Source organism: Apus apus, chromosome 6 (assembly GCF_020740795.1).
Source record: "Apus apus isolate bApuApu2 chromosome 6, bApuApu2.pri.cur, whole genome shotgun sequence".
NCBI classification, from domain to species: domain Eukaryota; kingdom Metazoa; phylum Chordata; class Aves; order Apodiformes; family Apodidae; genus Apus; species Apus apus.
Window position 1 is genome coordinate 10,355,051 of NC_067287.1, and position 19,739 is coordinate 10,374,789.

Sequence of the window (19,739 nt, forward strand, 5' to 3'; positions counted from 1 at the left end):
TGTAGACAGAGATCCTCTGTCCTGTAAATTGCTGGTGCTCCTGGAGATTGTGTGGTGCGGGGTAAGCTGCATCACAGGCTGGGTTAAGACCAAAATTGATGGTCACTTGATGGCAATAGTGTGCCAAGGCTGTTGGTGTGAGATGGCTCTGAGCTGGGTAATATGGGCCAGCATGTGGGCAGATGGGAAGCAGATTTCTGGCCTCTTGTTCCTCTGTGCTGTCTAGCCCACTTGCACTAAGGTAGCCTATGACCTGATCCTGACTCCCTGACCCCTCAGTGACAGCTCGGTGGATGACAGCCCAATCCTGCCCCTCTCCATCACCCATTTCCACTGCTGGCCACAGGGCTGGGCCTCGGGCTGCCAAACGAAGGCATCTTGTTTCCAGCCTCCCTGAAGCAGAAAGGCACTGGAAATGGTAAATCACTTCCCCCCTGGTTCTCGGAAAGGAAACGTGTGAGTGCAGAGGCAGCGGAGAGCTGTGGGGGACGGTGGGAGGGCTGCCCGTCCCGGCTGCCCCGGGACACGCTGCTTCTTCAGGGTGGCAGTGGTGACAGTGGGGTGGGTGCCAGGGGGAAAGGACCTGGCTCAGCCCGTGGAAGAAGGAGGTCCGGCGCCATCCTGAGCCCTGCCACCGCCGCTTCCGGTGGCAGATCGGTGCGGTGTCATCTAGGAAATGCGATTTAGATCATCATCCTTTCGCAGCAGATGGGGGAAGGGAGGTGGGGGCCCTTATCTCTTCTGGGGATGAATTTATCTTTAAGCTGCTTGATTTTTTTTTTGCCTGCTTGCCTTTTTCTCCATCCGCTCACAAGTCTTGCTGTCCTTTGCTGGAAGAGCAGGAGCCACGAGAGGATCCGTACTCCCCGCTGCCATGAGATCATGCCCTGCATCCCACCATCAACCATGAGGCAAGACCTGGGTGTAAGGCTTGGGCTGCCATCAGTTTTCCCCTGTGATAGGGTTGCGTTTTGTTAGTCCTCATGGAGGGAAGAATCCAGTGAGCCTTGTATCAGTTTGTTGTCACAAAAATGCATCTACCCCTTGGTGGCTCTGTGATCCTCCTGCATCCAAGAGGGCCCTTCATCCCTCTCGTTCCTATTACATCCTTGATAAGTTACTCAATTCCCAGGTTGGTCATCATCCCTGGTGGGGCCACTGGCCAGCAAAGCTCTTTGGCATGTGGTTGGTATTAAGCACAGGGAGCACAAGTTCCCCAGGGAGCTGCTCTTAAGTGCATTGCTGGACCAAGGCTCTGGCTAAGACATCTGAACCAAAGCCCACCCTGTGGCAGTTTGCAGCATTGCTTGGCCCCCAGGAGCTCCTGACAACCCCCAGCTGCTCCCAGTGTGGCCTCTCAGTGTGGCAGTACTCATTTTCCTACTTCCTCCTCTATGTTCCCAGTGAGAAGGAGCTCCTGGGCTCAGACCTCTTTGGAGCAGGGACCTGTGGTTTTGTTTCTGCTGCGGGGGTGGATGGCTCCTGCTGTGCATGTGCTCACACTGCTGAGCATTGCTTTTTGACACGTGTTGAGGTTTTGTGCAAAAAAATCCATGCTTCAGCCCATAGTTTTTGTAGGTTCAAAGATGATCCTAAATAATTAAAAATACCTGTAGTTTTGGGTTTTTTTCCCTACAGGATCTGTTTAATTGGAATGCAAGTTACCAGGCTTTTATTAGGAGTAAATAAGCTTTACCGAGTGACTTCTGTTACGTATGAGGTCAGACAGAATGAGCTAATTCTCCCTTCTGGCTTTGAAATGAAGCTTTTTCAGAAAGCAAAATTTCATCCTGCAGCCTTTAAGCTGCTAGCACCTTTCCTTACGGAGGAGCCTGAGCCCCAGGTCTGTGCTGTGCTCTGCACCTTGACAGGTTGCTCACCCCTTATCGCTGAAATACAGCCCTGCTGGGAGGCAGTTTTCTTATATTACTAGTTCAAATGAACACAGGCAGCTGCTGGAGACGTGTGATGGTGCAAGAAAGCCATATAAGATAGAGTATGATGCCCTAGTTAACTTGCAGAGGGTAATTAATCTCTCCATAGCAGCAGCAGGCTAACTTCCCTGGTAATATTTTTCTAGCAAGCCCCATGGGAGATTTTTACCAGTTGCAAACCTTGCAGACAAATTCCAGGTTTCTGAAGTTACTCATGTGAGAGCTCTGGAGAAAGGTCCATGTAGGAAATTAAGTCTTACAGAAGTCAACAGCAGCAGCTTCCTTCTCTCCCCATCCCTGGTTCTTTCCACATAACCAGCACTGTACACACTGCAGTAGCTCCCCCCCCCCCCCCTTTTTTTTTTTTTAATTCCCCTTTCCCCTTTCTTTTTTGCAGCCAGGATGTTTTTTCTTGCCTTTTTATTGTTCCAGTGACCTAGCAACTCCACTTTGGTGGAGCCCTGCCAGGAGACTTCCTCCCCGAGCCGTCCGACAGTCTCCAGCAGCGCTGCCCTCGGATGGGAGCGCAAGTTAAGTTGACATGGGGCTGTGTCCTGCCACGGCTTCTGCTCTGCCCTCTTGAGCCCTGACCAGGGCACTGCTGCCTTCCCGCCTGGCCAAGCTTCCAGGGGGCTTAAGAAACCCCAGAAGAAGGAAGGAGAAGCGCTGTCTGGGTGCTATTTTCTGTAACTTTTCAGCAGGATGTTGCAGAAAAAAAGCCTGGAGGGTTTTTAGAAACAAGTTAGGTGGTGCTGGGATTTGGGACCTGCGGTGCAGGCAGGGTGGTTGGAGGCATCTCTGCATGGCAAGGTGGTGGGAGAGGGGACACAGAGGAGGTGAGAGTGCTCAGAGAGCCATGCCATTCAGGAGATTACTTTTGGCTTAGTTTTATTCATGTTTACTGAAAATGGTGAGAAGGAAATCCCTTTGCTAGGTTCTCCTGGGCCCTGTCAGCTGGTGCTGGGGCAGAGCTGCCTTCACACACCCTGGGGCCGTGGGGGCCTTTCCGGCACTAACAGCAGGTGACTGCTCTGGAGGGGACACTTCTGAGGTAGAAAATAAGTTAGCCAGCAAGTAAACAAATAGTACAGCTATTTTGGGCTCTCAGGTCAGGAAAGGCAGGAGGAAAAGGGATGCCAGGGCCTCTCTGGGGCTGGAGGCTCAGTCCCCTCTTCGCTGGCTGTGAGGATGGATGGGTCAGGATTTTCCTGGAGTCTCAGCATAGTTATGGGGGCTTTTTTGGGAGTTGGAGTAGTCATGAGGCAGCCTATCTTTGTTGGAAGTGAACTGGTATTTGAAAGTGTTTTCCAAAGAGTCAACAATAAAAGAGTTGACAAATGCTGTTTAAAAACAAAAGCTCATGAAAAGAGGTTTTGGTGTTGCCCTGAGCCCTGGGCTGGTGGTTTTGAAGCAGCGTGGGTCTGTGTGGTCCCAGAGATCTGTGGGTTGGTCCCAATCTGTCCAAGAAAGGTAAGTAAAAAGAATTTCAGAATTTCATAGGCTTAAGCTGGTGATCTGGGAGCCTGGACCTTCCCAGTGCAGTGTTTAGGACAGCAAAATTAGGAGGTTGGAAACCACTGGATAAGCAGGACAATATCCTGTCCCTGCACTGTGCAGGTTTTATCCCTGGTTGCAGGCAGGCTGTGTGCATGTGTCCCACACTTATGGACATGACCACAGGTTTCTGTGTGCTCTTTATTTTGGAGTACCTGTTTCTCTGCTTTAGGGTACTGCTTTTAAAAGCAACAACTGGATATTTTTCTTTTTTCCTCTGGCATCTTTGAGTATCAGGCTCTGTGATTATGAAAAAAAAAGGGTAGGAAGCAAAAATGGCCTTTAGCATCCTCCATGGTTTTGCAGTTCCTGGAGGGAAGGTGGTGTGGAAGTGCAGTCTGTTTTTGTCTCATAAAGCAGCACTGCAAACCAAGTGCCATGGCCTGGCATAGGAGGAGCTGAGGACAATGCTGATGTCCCCAGCCCTGTGGGCTTCCATCATCTGTAGTGGCCAGGTTAACCACCCAGATTAACCACCCAGACCTTGGCACTCAGAGCTTGCAGGATCCGCTGCTGCTATTAAGCCGCCATGACCTTTCTCAAGATGACATATTAAAGCTCCAGTCATCTTTGGTGGCTGCATAAGTCCTTTGTATGGTGGTTAAAATGCTTTAACGTCCTGTGAATTGCTGTCTTGCACTGTGTGGTACCTGATGGGGAGAGAATGAGGAGCATGAGGACCACAGCAAGGCACTGCCAGGGGATGCATCTATAGGGCACTGCATCCAAACTGAGTCCTGTGGCAGGGGGGGAGGCACCAGTAAGGCTTTCCTGCACCTCTTCTCTTCCTCACTCACCCTCTCTCACCTTTCTTCGTTGAGCCTGATTAATTCCTCTTATTAGTAACGAAAGAATTAATAAAAAGGGTTGACCGCGTGTGGTTAAAAACCTCTCACATTCTTCCCATGCGTAGTGCACGAGGGACCTTCCCTGAGCAATATTATCAGCATGTTTACACTGAACTGACCCATCTCAAGTATGAAAAAAATTTTTTAAGCTTCATTTCAACACCCCCCTCCCTCCCCCCCCCCCCCCCCGCCCCGGACTGCTCCTGCCTCGAACTGCTTCTTTCACGGCAAGAACAAGGAAGGAAATTGAAAATCCCAGAGAGCCCTGGACAGTCCAGATTTAGGGCTGTAGCTTTTGTTCGCACAAACTCGCTTGGCTCCCAACCGGCCTCCGCCCATGATCCCGACATCCGCAGCAGCCGTTCAAAACACAGCGCAGAGCCCAGCCCGGCCCCGGCGGGGACCGGCAGCCCCCCGTGCCACCCACCCCGGCTTTGCTCCCTGCCTCTCCTCCCTCGCAGCCTGCCTTTCTTCCCAACCTTTTCCTACAGCCGGCAAGGAGTTTTCTTAAGTTGAAATGAGGTTTTCTCCCCCCCCCGCCCCGTCTCTGCAAGCCCGGGATGATGTTCAGATTATGCAACGTTAACAGATGTGGGCTTTATAATTCTAGCTGCCCGTCCTCGGGAGGAGCCTGCTTTAGCTTCACGCACGCTCAGCTCAACATGGGATGCTCCGGGGTGGCCACAGCCCTGGCAAAACAGCCGCTGCATGGGCGGCTGTCCCAGGAACTGTCCCCAGGGAATCGCCACCCTCCCAAGGAGGGGCTGTTCTGGGCAGCCAAGCAACCACTCTTGGCTTTCCTTAGTTGCAGACACGGCTTAAATTTGTGTTTGCCCGTCCAGGAAGTATTTTTCTGTGCTTGGAGGAGAAAAATCGCTGCTGCAGGAAAGCAGCAGGGCTGGGATAGTTTGGGGTGCACCTTGGCTGGCTGCAGTCCTTGTGCCAAATGTTGTCCGTGGGTATCCTGCTCTGCTGGTGTTAGCCAGATACACCCCCTCCTCACTCCCTGCCCTAAAATGTCTGTGAGTGATGGCAGCCACTCTTAAAAACTTGTAGTGTTGCATGTTTTGCCCACTGGGCTTCTAGGGGCGAACCCAAAGCCTCGAGAAATCAGCTGGAACTTGATCTATTTGTCCTGGCCGTGTTTTAACTCAGCTCCCAGCAAGCTGCGGTCTTGTTATGCTTGTGAAGAAAAAGTCACTCTGAGCCTCGACCTGTCTGGTGAGCATCACTGCTAGTTTTCGCTGGGAAGGAAAACACACCGGTCCAGCGGGTGGCAGGAGGGTTTTGTGCTGCTGCAAGTCAAATATTTCTCTTGACAGCTGCGGTCGTGTGGAGTTAAACTGCAGAAAGCAGTTGGCAGCTTAGTATGTAATGAAGTTGTTAGTGACAAATGCGTACCTGAGCTAAAGGGCCCCCCAGCTTTAAGCCTTTAATGTGTCAGGGGAGGCCAGGTGATGCCATGTGTGTTTTTTTGGAAGAAGTTTGCACGTGGTCCATCGGGTCCAGAGGAGGATCATCAAAGAGGAGATGTTGGTTGTCTTACACCTCTGGCAGGCTTGATGGCTGTGTGATGAGCTGAGATTTTTATGGCTGTTTTGTTGAGCATCCTGATTTTTTGGGTTTCCTTACTACATGCTGTGTGTTGGATTTTGCAGCATGGCTCATGTTCTGCACCCACTGAACTGGGGGGCTGAGCCCTTGATGGCATGAGGTTGTCCTTCCTGCCCTAGATCCTGGCATACCTTGCAAGGCAGAATTAAAAATGCCAGATGACTCTAAAAAGCCAGTGTAAATAATACCTCCTTATTCAGCCCATCCATGCTCTGGCTGCTCCCAAAACCAGGTTTGCTGGCACCCATGATGAGGTGAAGGGGTTTGCTTCATTTTATTCCCAGAAGCTGTGCAGACCCAAAAGACGATTGAGAAAACTCCTGGGTGGATTTGCAGGGCCAACAACAACCAGACAAGCAACCAGCAAGCACAAGGTACTGCTTGCTAATATTTCCAGGGTTATTTTTAAGAAGTGGCAATTAAATGCCTGCTGCAGTGCCCTATATGTTTTAGCGTGCCTGCCCAGAGCCCTTGTTGACAAATGACTTGGCAGCCTGAGAAAGCAAATTTCCCTCTGTCTATACTCATCTCCTCAAGGTTTCTTTCAGTGACTGCTGCTGTGCCTTTCTTCTGGGCAGCCAAGCGGGGGCAGACACTCAGGGGCTGCACAGCTGAAAGCTCTTAGGGAGGGAAGAGCCATGCTCCGCCCTCTGGCGCACCCACAGGTCTGGGTATAGGGCTGCTGTAAGTCGAATTGCAGGTACAGTTGCAGCTTGTTACATGGGACAGGAGGTGGCTCATGGTGGGCTCTAGATGGTGGCAGCTGCTCAGTGACCATGGCAAGGTGAGCACTGCAGCCACAGCTGGGGCTGTCATTAAAGGCACCCGAGGGGCTGTACTGCTCCGCAGCTCTTGTCTCCCTGGGCCCTGGGGTGTTCAGACCCCTGGGATGAAATCCAGACTCTGCTTCCTACACCTCTATGGTTTTTTTGGTGAGTTCCCGCTGAAGCTGCTCCCAAAGTTGCCACCTCTGATGTGGCAAGTACAGCAACCCTGAAGGAGATACATGAGGCAAGGAGGAGTAGGTGTTCCATGAAGTGCTCTGAGGCACAACTTTCTTGCAAAAAGTGCTTGGAGGCCAAGGACAGGTGTGCAAGGCTTAGCCTTGAACATCAGAGCTTTTGGGCAGAGACTGAGCAGAGCCTTTGGCCACCACCTGTGTATCATTCCCAGCCCTGTTTCGAGTTGCCACGTGCATGCCAGGTGGGACATGTCCTGTAGCCTGGTGGATCTCCAAGCTGCAAAGTGGGAAGAGTTCCTCCTACTATATGAGTTTTCTCAGTTTCTTGAGAAGTTTCATGTGAAGCTGCAGTGCCAGCCAAGCCTCGGGACTGTAACATAGGGCAGGGACAGTCCCTGCTGGTTTTCATGTGACCAGTGTGCAGGGAAACCCTTGTGCAGCTTTAGCTGGTACCCTGGGCTGGAAACCACGATTTCCCTAGCAGATCTCTCTGGAACCACTCATGGCAGCTGTCACTAGATGCTCTGTTCCAGGCAGTATCAGGCTGGGTGGAGAGCCAAGGTTGAAGCTTCAGCTAATGCACTGATCCAGCTGCTGCTTCCAGTGGTCAGCATTAACGACTGAGCCAAGAAGCTGGCTACTAAGTAATGTCTTCAGTCCTTGCTTAGTGCCTAATTTGCGAACATGTTTATATTGTACTTTTGGAGATGCTGCGAAGCATGTAATGCCTGTTGACCTCCCTGGGAGAAGTCATTTTTGGGTCCATGAGATACTACAGGTGGTAGAAATGCAGCAGAAACTTGTGGAAAGAGGGGATGAGATTGCTGCTGTTACACAGTGGGACAGTGGGGAGCAAGTGCAGGGATGGAAGAGCTAGCTCGGCTAAAGGATCAACATCTATTCTGTGAAAGTGTTTATTTACTTTCTAATGAAATGAGAAAATTATTCTGGTTGATGGGAAGTGTGGGAGTTTGGAGCAGCTTCCAGCAGGAGTGAGGGAGCAGACTCAAATGCTTTTAGGATGAAACAGGGGCCCTGGTCACATTAGCTTACGGAAAATAGACCTGTAGATGCACAAATTTCTTCTCCATCTTGTTTCTTATGTTCTGGTAGATGTTAATGTCAAATACACCAAAATGTCCATCACCTTGGAGTGCTTCAGCACTTGGATGGCCAGTGTAATCCACACTATACGTTGATCTCTTCTGTCCCTGTGCCTCATGGTGGCAGGATAGGTTATGCCAATCCTCCTGTCTGCCTTGCAATTCTCAGGCAGCTTCATGCTGTCTCCCTGGAGGCAGTGGGGTTTGAGGTCGGGTGTCCAGCAAGCACCAGCTGAGTGGACAAAGGGGATGAGCAGCAGGGTCCTCCCTGCTCCCATCACACCATCTGGATGAGGCACATGGGCAGTCCTGGACTCCAGCTGGCCATCAACTCTGGAGACCTACACATGCCTCCCATGAGCTCCAAACTGCACCAATCTCCATTGGTTATTTGTTTAAGGCTTTTATTTCTTCATGTTAAGATTTATTTCTCCTGACACAAAAAAAAGTGCAGGGGTTCTGAATTTAATTAACCTTGCTCACGAAGGTGAGTTTCAGCGTTTGTCCCACAGACCAATCTCATTTCCACTGGTGTGAATCAAAAAATAAATTTCATGTCTGTGCTTTGATTATATCAAATTTTCTCTCGTGTAAATGAGATCAGAGCTTGGCCTGGGTGTTAACTGCAATGGGCTGAGCCTGCCACATCCAGTGCTGATGGGAGTTGAATATTTCTTTTCTTGTTTTTCCTTTCAGTCATTGAAAGCAGCCATCAGATGAGAAGAAGTTGGGACGTGGAGATGAGGACTTCTGGTTCTCTTGTGGACAGCACGGAGCTGGTGACCATGCTGACCAGGAGCAGGGAGGAGGCACCATTGCCTGCCAGGCACAGTGTGGTGTCAGTGACAAGTGGGGCCACGGGAGATGTTGGTCCCCCCGGTGGTGGTGGGGATGTCACTCTACCTGGAGCAGGACACCTGTCTGCTGGGACAGTGACCCACCTACTTGGTGACAGCCATCTCCCTGGTGAGTTTTATTTACACAAGAGTCCCTGTTTGCTGTACCCACCTCATGGATTGAGTGTAGCTGATGGGTTAGGAAATATTCCTGCCCCGCTGCTAGAAATTCAGATGTTTGAAAAAAAATTAATCCCAGGAAAGCTGATTTGTTTTACCATTACAATGAAAGTGATTCCTGGGAGCTGCCCCTACTGGTATTCTCCACACAGCAGCTCCCCAGAGGGTCCTGCCCATCTATGGAGCTCAAAAGCTGTGCAGAGTGGAGACCCCCTTGCATCCCCACAACTCCTCCCTGGGGAGCTGAACCCCACCACAAACCCAACCTAGATTATAGGCACAGGGTTAAAAATATCTGACCAGTTGCATCATGATTTGTAGCTGAGGTCCTCACGTGGAGATTGTTCGTAATCTTCACCACATTTGGTGGGACTGTGGTCATGAGTAAACCAATGTACTTTTTAAAGCATTCACCACATGTAAGCCTGTCTCCCACTCCAGCAGGACAAACCTGTGCTCATTGCCCTGTTCCCATTTTGAGTTATTTCTTTATCTTACCAGATTCAATAAGTGTCTCACTGAGATATGAGCACAGAGGTTATCCTTAATTTTTTTTAATTCCTTGGGGTTTTTTTCCAGCTTAGGGAAATGTGGAGCTGGCATGCCCAGACTTCTGTCTGCTGTCTGGCCTGGTGTAAATTTCTTACTGCTTTTTCTATTTTTAATGTTTTGGTTTGGTGTTTTTTTGTTTTGTGGGATTTTTTGGTGCTTTTGTTTGCTTTGTTGTTTTTTTGTTGTTGTTGTTGTTGCTGGTTTTTTGTGTGTGTTGTTGTTTTTTTAAATCTGTGTTTGTTTTGCCACTCACAAATGAAGACAAATTTTGAAATACTGATATTTTTTTGTGTGACAGAAACCCTCTGTTCCCAGCAGTATCTCTTGCAGTGTGCTCTGTGTTAAACAGAGGAAACAGGGGATGCAGCTGTGTCCCTACCTATAGCCTGTGGTAGGGATGGGTACCACTGCCAGTGATGCTGCTGCCACCCCAGCTGAGACAAATTAACTTGTCCAGAGGGAACGTGACTCTCTCTGCATTGCTTTCCAGCCACTGGAAGCCATCATGGTGCTGTGGGCAGCTGGGAGAGAGGCAAGAGGGCTCTGGCATCTCCCAGCACTCCTGCAGCTGCCAAGGGGATGCCACCAGTTTTGGCAGCTGTCGGCACTGGTTCAGCTAAGAGGACACTGGGCGGGCACCGTGGGGCCTGGGATGTGGCAGGGTTTGACAACACAACGAGAATGGTGCTTCTGCCTTCATCTGCAGAGACTCGTCACCCAGGTGAGCCATCCCAGTTCAGTCTGGGAACAAGGTGGATGCTGTTCCCTGGAGAAAGTGGCCATCAGTTAAGCCTGGCTCCCCTGCATTGCTAGAGCTTTGTGTGCTGGGTCCATCCTCACTATGCACTCAGGGCAGTTTTCTGGCTTGCTTCATGCACGAGTATGGAGATGAGTCTCCGTGTGGTTTCTTCTGGCCTTGAAAATTATGTTGCTGTAGGCAGAGTACAGGCAAGGGGAGGAGGGGCAGAAGTGGGAGGTGACAGCAGGAGGTGTTGGGTGGGCAGCTCTGCCCCTCTCTGTGCTCTTATTTGCCTTCCCTCATTGTCTTCCAGGGACCAGCAACCCATCTCGACCGGCGAGTGGCTGGGTGGGCACGGAGCCACCCGGCATCCCTCCCACAAGCACTGCAGCTGCCTCACCCAGCCCCTCGGGGAGCAGCAGGGTGATGCTGAGGCCCCTCCCCAGCACCCCTGTCCCTGGCTCTCTGGGACAGCCCCAGTACTCCCGCCAGGCTACCAGCTCCCAGACTCGTGCAAACCACGTCATGCTGCACCCCGGGAATGTCACGGGGGACTCCACAAGCTCTTTGCTCTCAGCATCACCTGCCACAGATGGTGCTTTGGGAGGTGAGGTTTCTTGGCCTGCATATCTGCGTTACAGCTTTAAAAAGCCTTTATGTAGCTTCTGCTTTCTTGAAACAGAGAAGGTGCTGTGTTTTGCACGTGCTCTGTTTGCTGTTAGTTGGATGGTTAGCTGAAATTCCCTGCCCAAAGCAGGAAAAAGGGATGGAAAAAATAATTCCGTCCAAAAACCTGCAAAATTCTCCACTTAAAAAAAAAAAAGAAAAAGAAAAATGAACGAAAAAAAGGTCTTTGGTCCTTATCACTGTGTTTTCTGCAGGGTATGCATCTGCACCTGTAAAATGTCTTGACGGGTGCAGTGCCAGCTGCAGAGCAAAGGGAGGTCCCAGCCCCACAGGAGCTATGTACCCCCCCCGGGTTGCTGTTGTGGGGCTGTGGTTGATGACCCACACTCATGCCTGCCCCGGGTAGGTTTGCTGTCAGTGCTAGATGGGTTGACATCCTTGAGCTTCAATAACCTGTATGGGACAACAAACCTGAGACCCTTAGGCTCTGGGTCTTCAGCTCTCCTGCTTTGCAACCTGCTATTTCTGGAGCTCTCAGAAACAGAGACTTTGCCCCACTCCACATGAAACAGAAAACTTGGGCACTGCTGAGTCCTTAACCTGCACCCAGTGCTTGCCAGGAGCAAATGCACCCCCAGGGCTCTCCCATTAACATTTCCCTTATCACAGCTGCTGGCAGCAGCAATATGGATGCAGAAAATCCGAGGCCCGGTATCCGAAGGGCAGCAACCAAATCCACAGCCCAGCCCCTGGCCTTGGCACCCTCCTTAGTGGCCCTGGTGCAGAGACACTTCCCAGGGAGCTTTACAGAGCACCAGCTCACCCCTTCTCACCTGGCTTCAGAAAGCAGTGCCACAGGTGAGCTCAGTTAGTCAGTAATTTGTTGTTTCACCCTATTTTGTGCTTCCTTAGGCAGTTTTTCCCTGTGTCGTGTTAAGCCTGGGGATGTATAGTGAGCTGCAGGCTCCTATGAGAATGTGGCCACACTCAGGTTCCCCCTTTTGCTATTTGGTGCCATGTTCAAGCTATAAAAAAATACTAAGCCTGGGCTTATTTCCACCAGTCTTAGAGCAAAGGTGCGATTTAAAGGCAAGTTCTAGCAGCTCTTGTCCCATGAGGCTTCCTGCTGGTGGAGCTGCCCCAGCTCTCACGAAGCTGTGCTGTCCTGGCAGCCAGCCCTGGGGCTTTCTGCAAGGTCTTCCTGCAGCAGGGGGATTCATGCCTTTCCAAAAGAGCACTTGGTCCAGATTGAAAACTTCCTATGCTTAATATCTGTACGTGCGCTGTAAGCATCTGGGAAGAAAATGGATCCATCTGTTTATAATTTCATAGGTATAAATAAATGTATTTTTTTTATTGTGCCGTAGCAGTTGGAAGCAGCTACCAGCCATCCAACATCTCATCCGCGGAGAGGAGAGAGTCAGATTTCCCCACCTCCATTTCCACAACAGCCAACAACAAGGGCGGAGGGAGGACGCTGAGGTCTCTGCCAGCCAGCACCCGGCTGGCTGATACAGCAGAGATTTCCACCTCTGGTACTGAAGTCACCAGCTCTTCAGACCAGACCCCAGCTCCTGGGATGTCTTTGGGAGCTCAGGATGGGGGTGGCAGAGATGCCACAGACACGTTCCTCTCGGGCTCGCCGTCTGCTTCAGAGAGCACTTTCATGAGTGAGTTTTGATAGCTTAGCTGTATAACTCAGAACATTATTTAAAGACTTTTTATAAACAAAATATATTCTTTTTATTTTAAAGAAGGGAGGAATAATATTGTATTTGGCACATTCTGTACATTTAAAAACATTTCACAGAAATGAAAGTATGGGTAAATATTATTCTTGTTGGAAGAGGAGGATAGATTTTCCTTGAAAACTTTCAGTTGAATTTTGCAAGCAATAACTTCAGGAGTTCCTCAATAGAGACTATTTTTTTCCCGTCTTAATGATTTCCCAGTATTAAATATTTCCGTACTGAATATTCACACATACGTTGTCTATGTCTATGGATGGTGGGGTGAAACTTACCCAGCTGTTTTCATTTACGTGTGTGCAGTTTCAGATTTCTTTTCTCCTTTTTTTTTTTTTTTTAGCCTTCAGCAGCAATTACCAACCCAAGAGCATCCCAGCTGCAGAAGAGGCAACGCTGCACTCGGGTGCCCACGGTGCTGACATGCCCAGCATGGCAGCCAGGACACCAGGATCCCCTGCAAACAGCCACACAGCCAGGGTGACAGGGAGCTCTGCCACCAGCACCAACACCACCAGCTCTTTGCAGGGCATCTTCTCCTCCTTGAGGACTGGGACACACCATCCTAATGGCTCATGGGCAGCCAATGATCTCCCAGCAACTCCCAGGGAGCCTTTGATCACAAGTTCTCTCCCTGCCTCCAGAAGTACTTCCAGAGGTAAATTTGTTAGTCTGAAAATTGGCATCTTTGGGGCTGGTTGAGATTTTGTGTCCCTGTGCTGTTTTTCTTCAGATATGGCTATCAGGCACTGTTGGAGACATGGATATTTTTATTTCCAGCTGCATCGGGCTGGCAGTGGAGCTGGTGGGAAGGGTGGGAGTGGATCTCAGCTTTTGGGTGAAAAAGTGAAATCATCAGTGTCCTCGCTGCTAATGAAATTCCTGTGCTAGGAAAAGCAGCTTGGCTTTCTGGACTGTTGCTAGAAAACCTAAGCCAGGCCTGTTTCAGCTCATCCCCTATGTGTCCTTTGGTGTGTTTTCCTGATTTGAACAGGCTTGAAGGCAGCTTGAAGCATAAATCAGGTATTGTGCAAAGCCTGAAGTTTAAAACCATGGTTTTAAGTTAAGATTTTCCTAGTTTTTTGTAAGCCACTCGTGCTTGAACGTGAGGGATTCACCTCTTCCCAGAGCAGCACCTTTTCCAGCTTGAGAACTTGCTCTATTCAATTTCTCAATCAACACGATAGAAATTTAGGGTGTACAAACAGTGCCTCAAATGTATAGCTCTACATGTATAAATCAAACCTGGTTTTATTGCATCTTAGGTGTCAGAAGCAGCCATGCACCAGTAGACAGTCCAACGACAGAGAAAAAACCCCTTGCTTCCTCTCCCACCAGTCCTTTCATTTCAGCCACGGCCACCGATGGCGGTGGGAGGCCCCCAGGGTCTGCCACAGGCAGTGGCCCGTGGGCAGCAGAAGTCTCCATGTCCAGCAGTGGCACCTACAGGACCTTGGGCACGGTCCAGTCCTCATCTGCATCTTCTGTGAGAGAGACCTATGGAGTCCATGGGTCCAGAGAAAGAACAAATTTCACCAAGTGGATAGCAGACCCTTTGCTATCACGCTCTCACTCTCCTTCAGAAGGTCCTTCCCCAGGTGAGGTGAAGTTAGAAGTGAAATACCATTTTCTTCTAAGTAAAAGGTCTGTTAATGTATTGTACACTTTCCTGACTCTTTTCCCCTATGCAGAATATATTGGAAGGAGGCAGTGTGATTTTGTGTCTGAAGTACTTCAGCTCTTGCTTGACTAAAAAATGTGGTTTGGCTTTTTCTACAGAAAGAGCACATGTGTGGAAAGTTTCATTATGCCAAGAAAAAATAATTAACTTTCAAATCATGTTCCTTTTTTTAACTATTCTCAGTAGCTATCTACATTTTATAAGCTAGAGAACTAAGCAGGCAAGGATTAGATCATGTCCTTGCAGTCCCAGGAACCAGACTTGAGTTATTGCTCCCTGTCCTACCCCTTGGGCCATGCTGCTTCCCAGAAATGGAACCAGCTCAACTAACTTAAGGCAACTTTGAATGTGGTCTCTAAGGTCCTTTGTGTTGATGTTTGGTCCTAGACCCCACTGAAGTGCTGAAGGGGTCTGATCCCCTCATCCCATTTCTTCAGACTTCTTCTCTAAGACCTCCACACTGCTCACTGTTGGGGCTTGTCTGAACTGATTTCCAGGCTTTTCTGGGTTGTTGCAATATTTGTTCTAGCAGGATGGAGTGCACTCAGGCACATAACAATGAAATCAAGTGCACACTGTCAGTAGTTCAACAGTTTTTATATAGTAGCAATTTTCTCAGCATCAAAACATGTTTTTTAGAAGACAAGTTTCTGTAGGGAGGATTCACGTCTTCAGAATTTCCTATTTTCTCTGGATTGACATCTCATATTTTCTACTTGTGCATGTACCTGCTGCTTCTGGGGGTTACTGGAAGAAAACTTGTCTATTTATAGGTTCACATGTGTAAAAACATAAATTGTTTCTTTATCATATTTTAGCTACTGGAAGCAGTCATGTGTCATTCAGGATCCTGTCAACGGACAGAAAAACAGATTTCCCCATCATCAGCACCTCCATTTCCACAACAGCCAGCAAGGGTGGAGGAAGGACACTAAGGTCTTTGTCAGCAAGCACCAGGCTGGCCCAAACAACAGAGATTTCCACCACTGGTACCAAAACCATTGGCTCTTCAGACCAGACCTTGTCCTCTTTGGCACCCCAGGGTGGTGGTGGCAGAGGTGCCACCGTGTCATCCACGGACCTGCTGCTCACAGGCTCGTCGTCTGCTACGGAAGGTGCTTCCTCAGGTGAGCTCTGGCCCTCCCTCTAGGGCTTCTTCCTGTAGACCTCAAAAATCCACCCTTTATGGAGGAATGAGGGCATGCTAGATGGTGCTGGACAATGGCATTGGGTGTTACGGAGGATAATTTCTACTTCCTAATATGCATTAGCTAGTTTTGACATTTAGTCACCAGAAAACCCCAGCTGTTCTGCAAGAGTGGTCTGGCTCTGAGGTTTGGTGTGTTTTCTCAGACAGCACACTTTCAAGACCACCCTGTTGGATGTGTTCGTGCAAGCAGGAGGCAACACCAGTCATTCCTGACTCCTGCAGTATTTACAGATCCCACACAATCCTGCCATGCTCTGTTTTGGGTATCAGGGAGTTTGGAGTGCAGCCCCAGCAGCAGCGCCGAAGGGAAGCAAACCCAGCAGAGCTCCCATGACTTGTCCCTAGTGTCCTCCCCAGAGTGTCCTCCTGTGAGTAGTCTTTCCTAGCACAGGAAAGGGTTGTGTCTTCAGTTTTCTCCAGGTTTAGATCTTTGGGGCTTTAAGCAACCTGGTCTAGTGGCAGATGTCCCTGCCGGTGGCTAGTGGGGGTTGAAACTAGATGATCTTTAAGGTTTCTTGCAACCCAAACCCTTCCGGTTTCTGTCACATTATACCTGAGCTGTCAGCCTAAGGGTAGTGATGAAACAGTGCACACCCACCAGTTTATAGCTTAGTGTGCATAAATCCAGTCTTCTTTGTCCTTTCTCAGCAGAAGGGACCTCAGCTATGGGAGGGCGCCTGCCCAGTGCTCCTCTCAGCAGTACACCCACCTCAGCAACAGCCACCAGCAGTGGGGAGAGGACCACAGTGCCCGTGTCAGACACCCATGGAGCATCCAGCATGGCAGGGAGCTCTGCTCCTGCTTCAGCCCACACCAGGTCCTTGGACGTGGTCCTTCTGACGCCCTCAGCAGCAGCAGAGCCTGACAGGCAGCACCACGTTTCACAGAGCGATGCTGGGCTCAGCGAGCCTGCAACGAAGCTGCTGCCTGCCTTTTCCCCTGGTGTGTCGGTGCCTTCACCTTCTCCAAGTGCTTCAGGTGGGTTTTGTGGTTTCTTGGCTTGCCATGGATGGAGGGCATCTCTTCTCCTTACCCCCTTCTGGAACTCCCACCTCTCTTTTTCTAGCTTTAAACCATACTTGCCTTTTTAGCAAGCCTTGTCTATAGCAAAGGGTAGTGGAGCACTGCATAGCTGGTGGATTATTTGCCTCACAGCACTTGGGGCAGCACTTCTCATGTCAGGAACTAGATGGCCAAGCAGCACTTCCGGGCCACACATGAAGGCTGCCATGGACCCTTGACCTCAGAACTGGGGAGCCTGGCAAGGGATCAATAGACTTGTTGCCTGTCCTTATATCCCAGTTATCATGTGTTTCAGCCTCGGCTCTGATTCCAGGATCCCACTAAGTTTGAAACCTGCTGTTTCTCCTGAGGGAATTTTCTGCATGATATCCAAGACCTTGTCCTGTCTCCCTGCCACTGTTCTCCTTCAGAAACACCAAGCACCCCAATCTCTTTTGTTTTTCTGGTGTAAAATGTACAGATCACCTGGGAACCCCACTTAGCAAATATGTGATGTTGCTTAAAAAGGGCCAGATCTGCTGTGGGAATTTAAATATTCACATTTTAGTCCCCACAGAGGCCTCGAAGGTATTTTTAATATTTTTGTATATGTATGTATATCTCTACTTTGCAGTTGCAGAGAGCGGAAAAAGAGTTTCTGATGCTCCTACTGATACCATGTACACTTCAACAGCATTCTCCAGCTACAAGGAGGGGACATCTCAGGCTGCTGTTAACCATGGCACATGGAGCACAGTGGCAAAAAGCCCGACATCTCACCTAGACACAGCTGGGGTGCCCAGCACTGGCCCCCTGCCATCCTCCACAGTATGGCCTGGAGTGGAACACATGTTGTCCAGCCGTGTGGAGCACCCAGAGGCTGGGGGAACCCTCTCATCTAGAGTCTTCACCTACTTCTCGTCTGCTGGTGAACCTTCCAGTGAGTTTTTCTGAACTCCAGGATAACATTTGAATTAAGAAAAAACTCACTCTTTCTCTCCCTCCCCTTCTTCCATGGGATTGATATGACCACCAGCATTCACCAGAGCTGCTGCAGATGTCATGGACAGGATTTCACATATCACAGCACGGTTTGAGTTGGAAGGGACCTTAAAGATCATCTAGTTCCATCCCTCTTGCCATGTGCAGGGACGCCTTCCACTAGACCAGGTTGCTCAAAGCCCCATCCAGATTGGCTGTGAACACTTCTGGGAAGGGGACATCCACAACTCCTCTGAGCAACCTTGTGCCAGTATGTCACCACCCTCACAGGGAAGAATTTCTTCCTAGAACTATTTATAAGTGGTGGTGATTCTGTTCCTTGGTGTTGTATATCTGCAGCTGTTGGTGCTTAACAAAAAAGTCTCAGGAATGAGACATGTAGTTTCTTGCTGTAGCAGATGTCTACTACCTCCCTGGGTTGGAGTAATAATTATAAATAACACAAATATGCCATTATGACTCTTAATAGTACAGGTTGTCCCACTTTATTTGGACAGTCCTGTTCCTTTGGAGTAGGATTTGTGTGTTAAAGTCACATTTAAGGTGATAGATATTTGAGATCTGCTTCACCGAATCACAGAGCTACCTTGATTGGAAAAGACCTTAAAGAGTCCAGCTGTCATATCTATGTTTATCTGTGTAATTTTATTAGTCTGCATTTCTGAACAGAATTATTGCAGAACTCCCAAGTGCTCTTTGCTCTGTGGTGATTCCTGCTTTTCAATCCTGTTCCAGCCATGGGCAGCAGCCATCCCTCCCTAAGGAGCTCGAGTGCTGAGGAAAGGAATTCCAGCCCCATCACTGACCCTGCGTACAGTTCATCCACGTCTGTTGGTGGTGGGGAGAGGACACTGCCCTCGGTGTTGGACAGCATGCTGGCTCGTGGCTTCTCTGCAGAAACTGCCAGTGCTCCAGGGCCAGCTGAGGTGGTGTCAGTGGAGCAGAGGGGGACAGCAAACACCTCCACCAGCCATGGGAGTTCTGTGACGGAGACGCTCTATGTACGTTCTTCCAAGAGACCCACTTCTTCTTTCCAAAATGATCTCACAAGTAAGTTAGTGTCTCCCAACATACATTTGTGGGGGAAGTTCACAATGTTCTGCTTTTATCTATGTTGCAAACAAAGTCCTTGTTCATTAGTACGTGACGCTATTAGTGCAGGTGCACCCTGGAGCGTGTTTTCATCAAAGAACTCAAAGCCAGACCCTGCTTGACTGAGGAGTCATTCCAGAAGTGAAGCCATGAACCTGAGCAGGCAAACTCATCCTTTTTGATGGCCACATTATTATTTTGCAGTTCAACTGGTCTATTTTGGGTAATGCTCTCAGAAGTGTTTCATGATGATCTAAGTCAATTGTAGAATTAAACCAAATTTTCAATACCCTATTTTTTATCTTTAGAGGTTGCTGAACTTAGATGAACGTACAATGTACATCCTGAAATTTATTTTATGAGATTGCACCTTTTATGCTAAATAGTATGAATTTTTTGCAGACTGATGTGCTACTCATTTAGGATTTTCTGACTGCAGAGTTTTAAATCAATGAGGTCATGATAAGCTGCCAATTAACATAATGTAATAATTCCATCCTCCAGAGGCCTGAAGTTCACTGTGTCTAAAAATTAATCAACTGAAGAAGATGAATATTCTTTAGTTGGGAATGGAGGATAAGAGAGGGAGGTGATAGGAGTTTTATAGATTATGAGTGATAAAGAGAACAGATGGGTTTTCCTGCTTAGCTGGTCACAACAAACCACAAAATGCTAAGTGCTCAGAAAAGCAATACTGGAAAAACAGTGTTTTAGAAACCTACAGGTTTCATGGGAGCCTTGGATCTGTCACGGTTCACCATTTTCAGTGTAAGGGTGGTGAGACACTGGAACAGGCTGCCCAGGGATGGTGTTGGGTCTCCATCCCTGGAGATGTTGAAGAGCAGGTTGGATGGGGCTCTGAGCAGCCTGCTCTAGTGGGAGGTATCCCTGCCCATGCAGGTGAGTTGGAACTCGGTGATCTTCAAGGTCCCTTCCAACTCCAAACATTCTCTGATTAATTTCTGTGACTGTGTGATTTTAGAATTAATTAAGAAGTGCAGAATAATTTGATAACCATGCTTGTGTGGTGCTCTAAATTCTTGGAAGAGCATGGGTCAG

General features: G+C 49.1%; 1 protein-coding gene across 5 annotated transcripts in view; it reads left to right on the plus strand.

Annotated features, from left to right (window-relative positions):
* Positions 1–19,739, plus strand: part of HEG1 (heart development protein with EGF like domains 1) — a 55,458-nt gene that overhangs the window by 9,758 nt on the left and 25,961 nt on the right. For 2 of the 5 annotated variants that reach the window (XM_051623107.1, XM_051623111.1), the window contains exons 2-11: positions 8,711–8,980; positions 10,073–10,303; positions 10,635–10,928; positions 12,316–12,618; positions 13,037–13,351; positions 13,959–14,291; positions 15,193–15,501; positions 16,233–16,562; positions 17,221–17,526; positions 18,324–18,638. In XM_051623107.1, coding sequence (XP_051479067.1) covers positions 8,711–8,980; positions 10,073–10,303; positions 10,635–10,928; positions 12,316–12,618; positions 13,037–13,351; positions 13,959–14,291; positions 15,193–15,501; positions 16,233–16,562; positions 17,221–17,526; positions 18,324–18,638 — 3,006 coding nt within the window. The remainder of the gene's footprint in view (positions 1–8,710; positions 8,981–10,072; positions 10,304–10,634; positions 10,929–12,315; positions 12,619–13,036; positions 13,352–13,958; positions 14,292–15,192; positions 15,502–16,232; positions 16,563–17,220; positions 17,527–18,323; positions 18,639–19,739) is intronic. The other 3 variants (XM_051623110.1, XM_051623108.1, XM_051623109.1) reach the window with 3 other exon arrangements.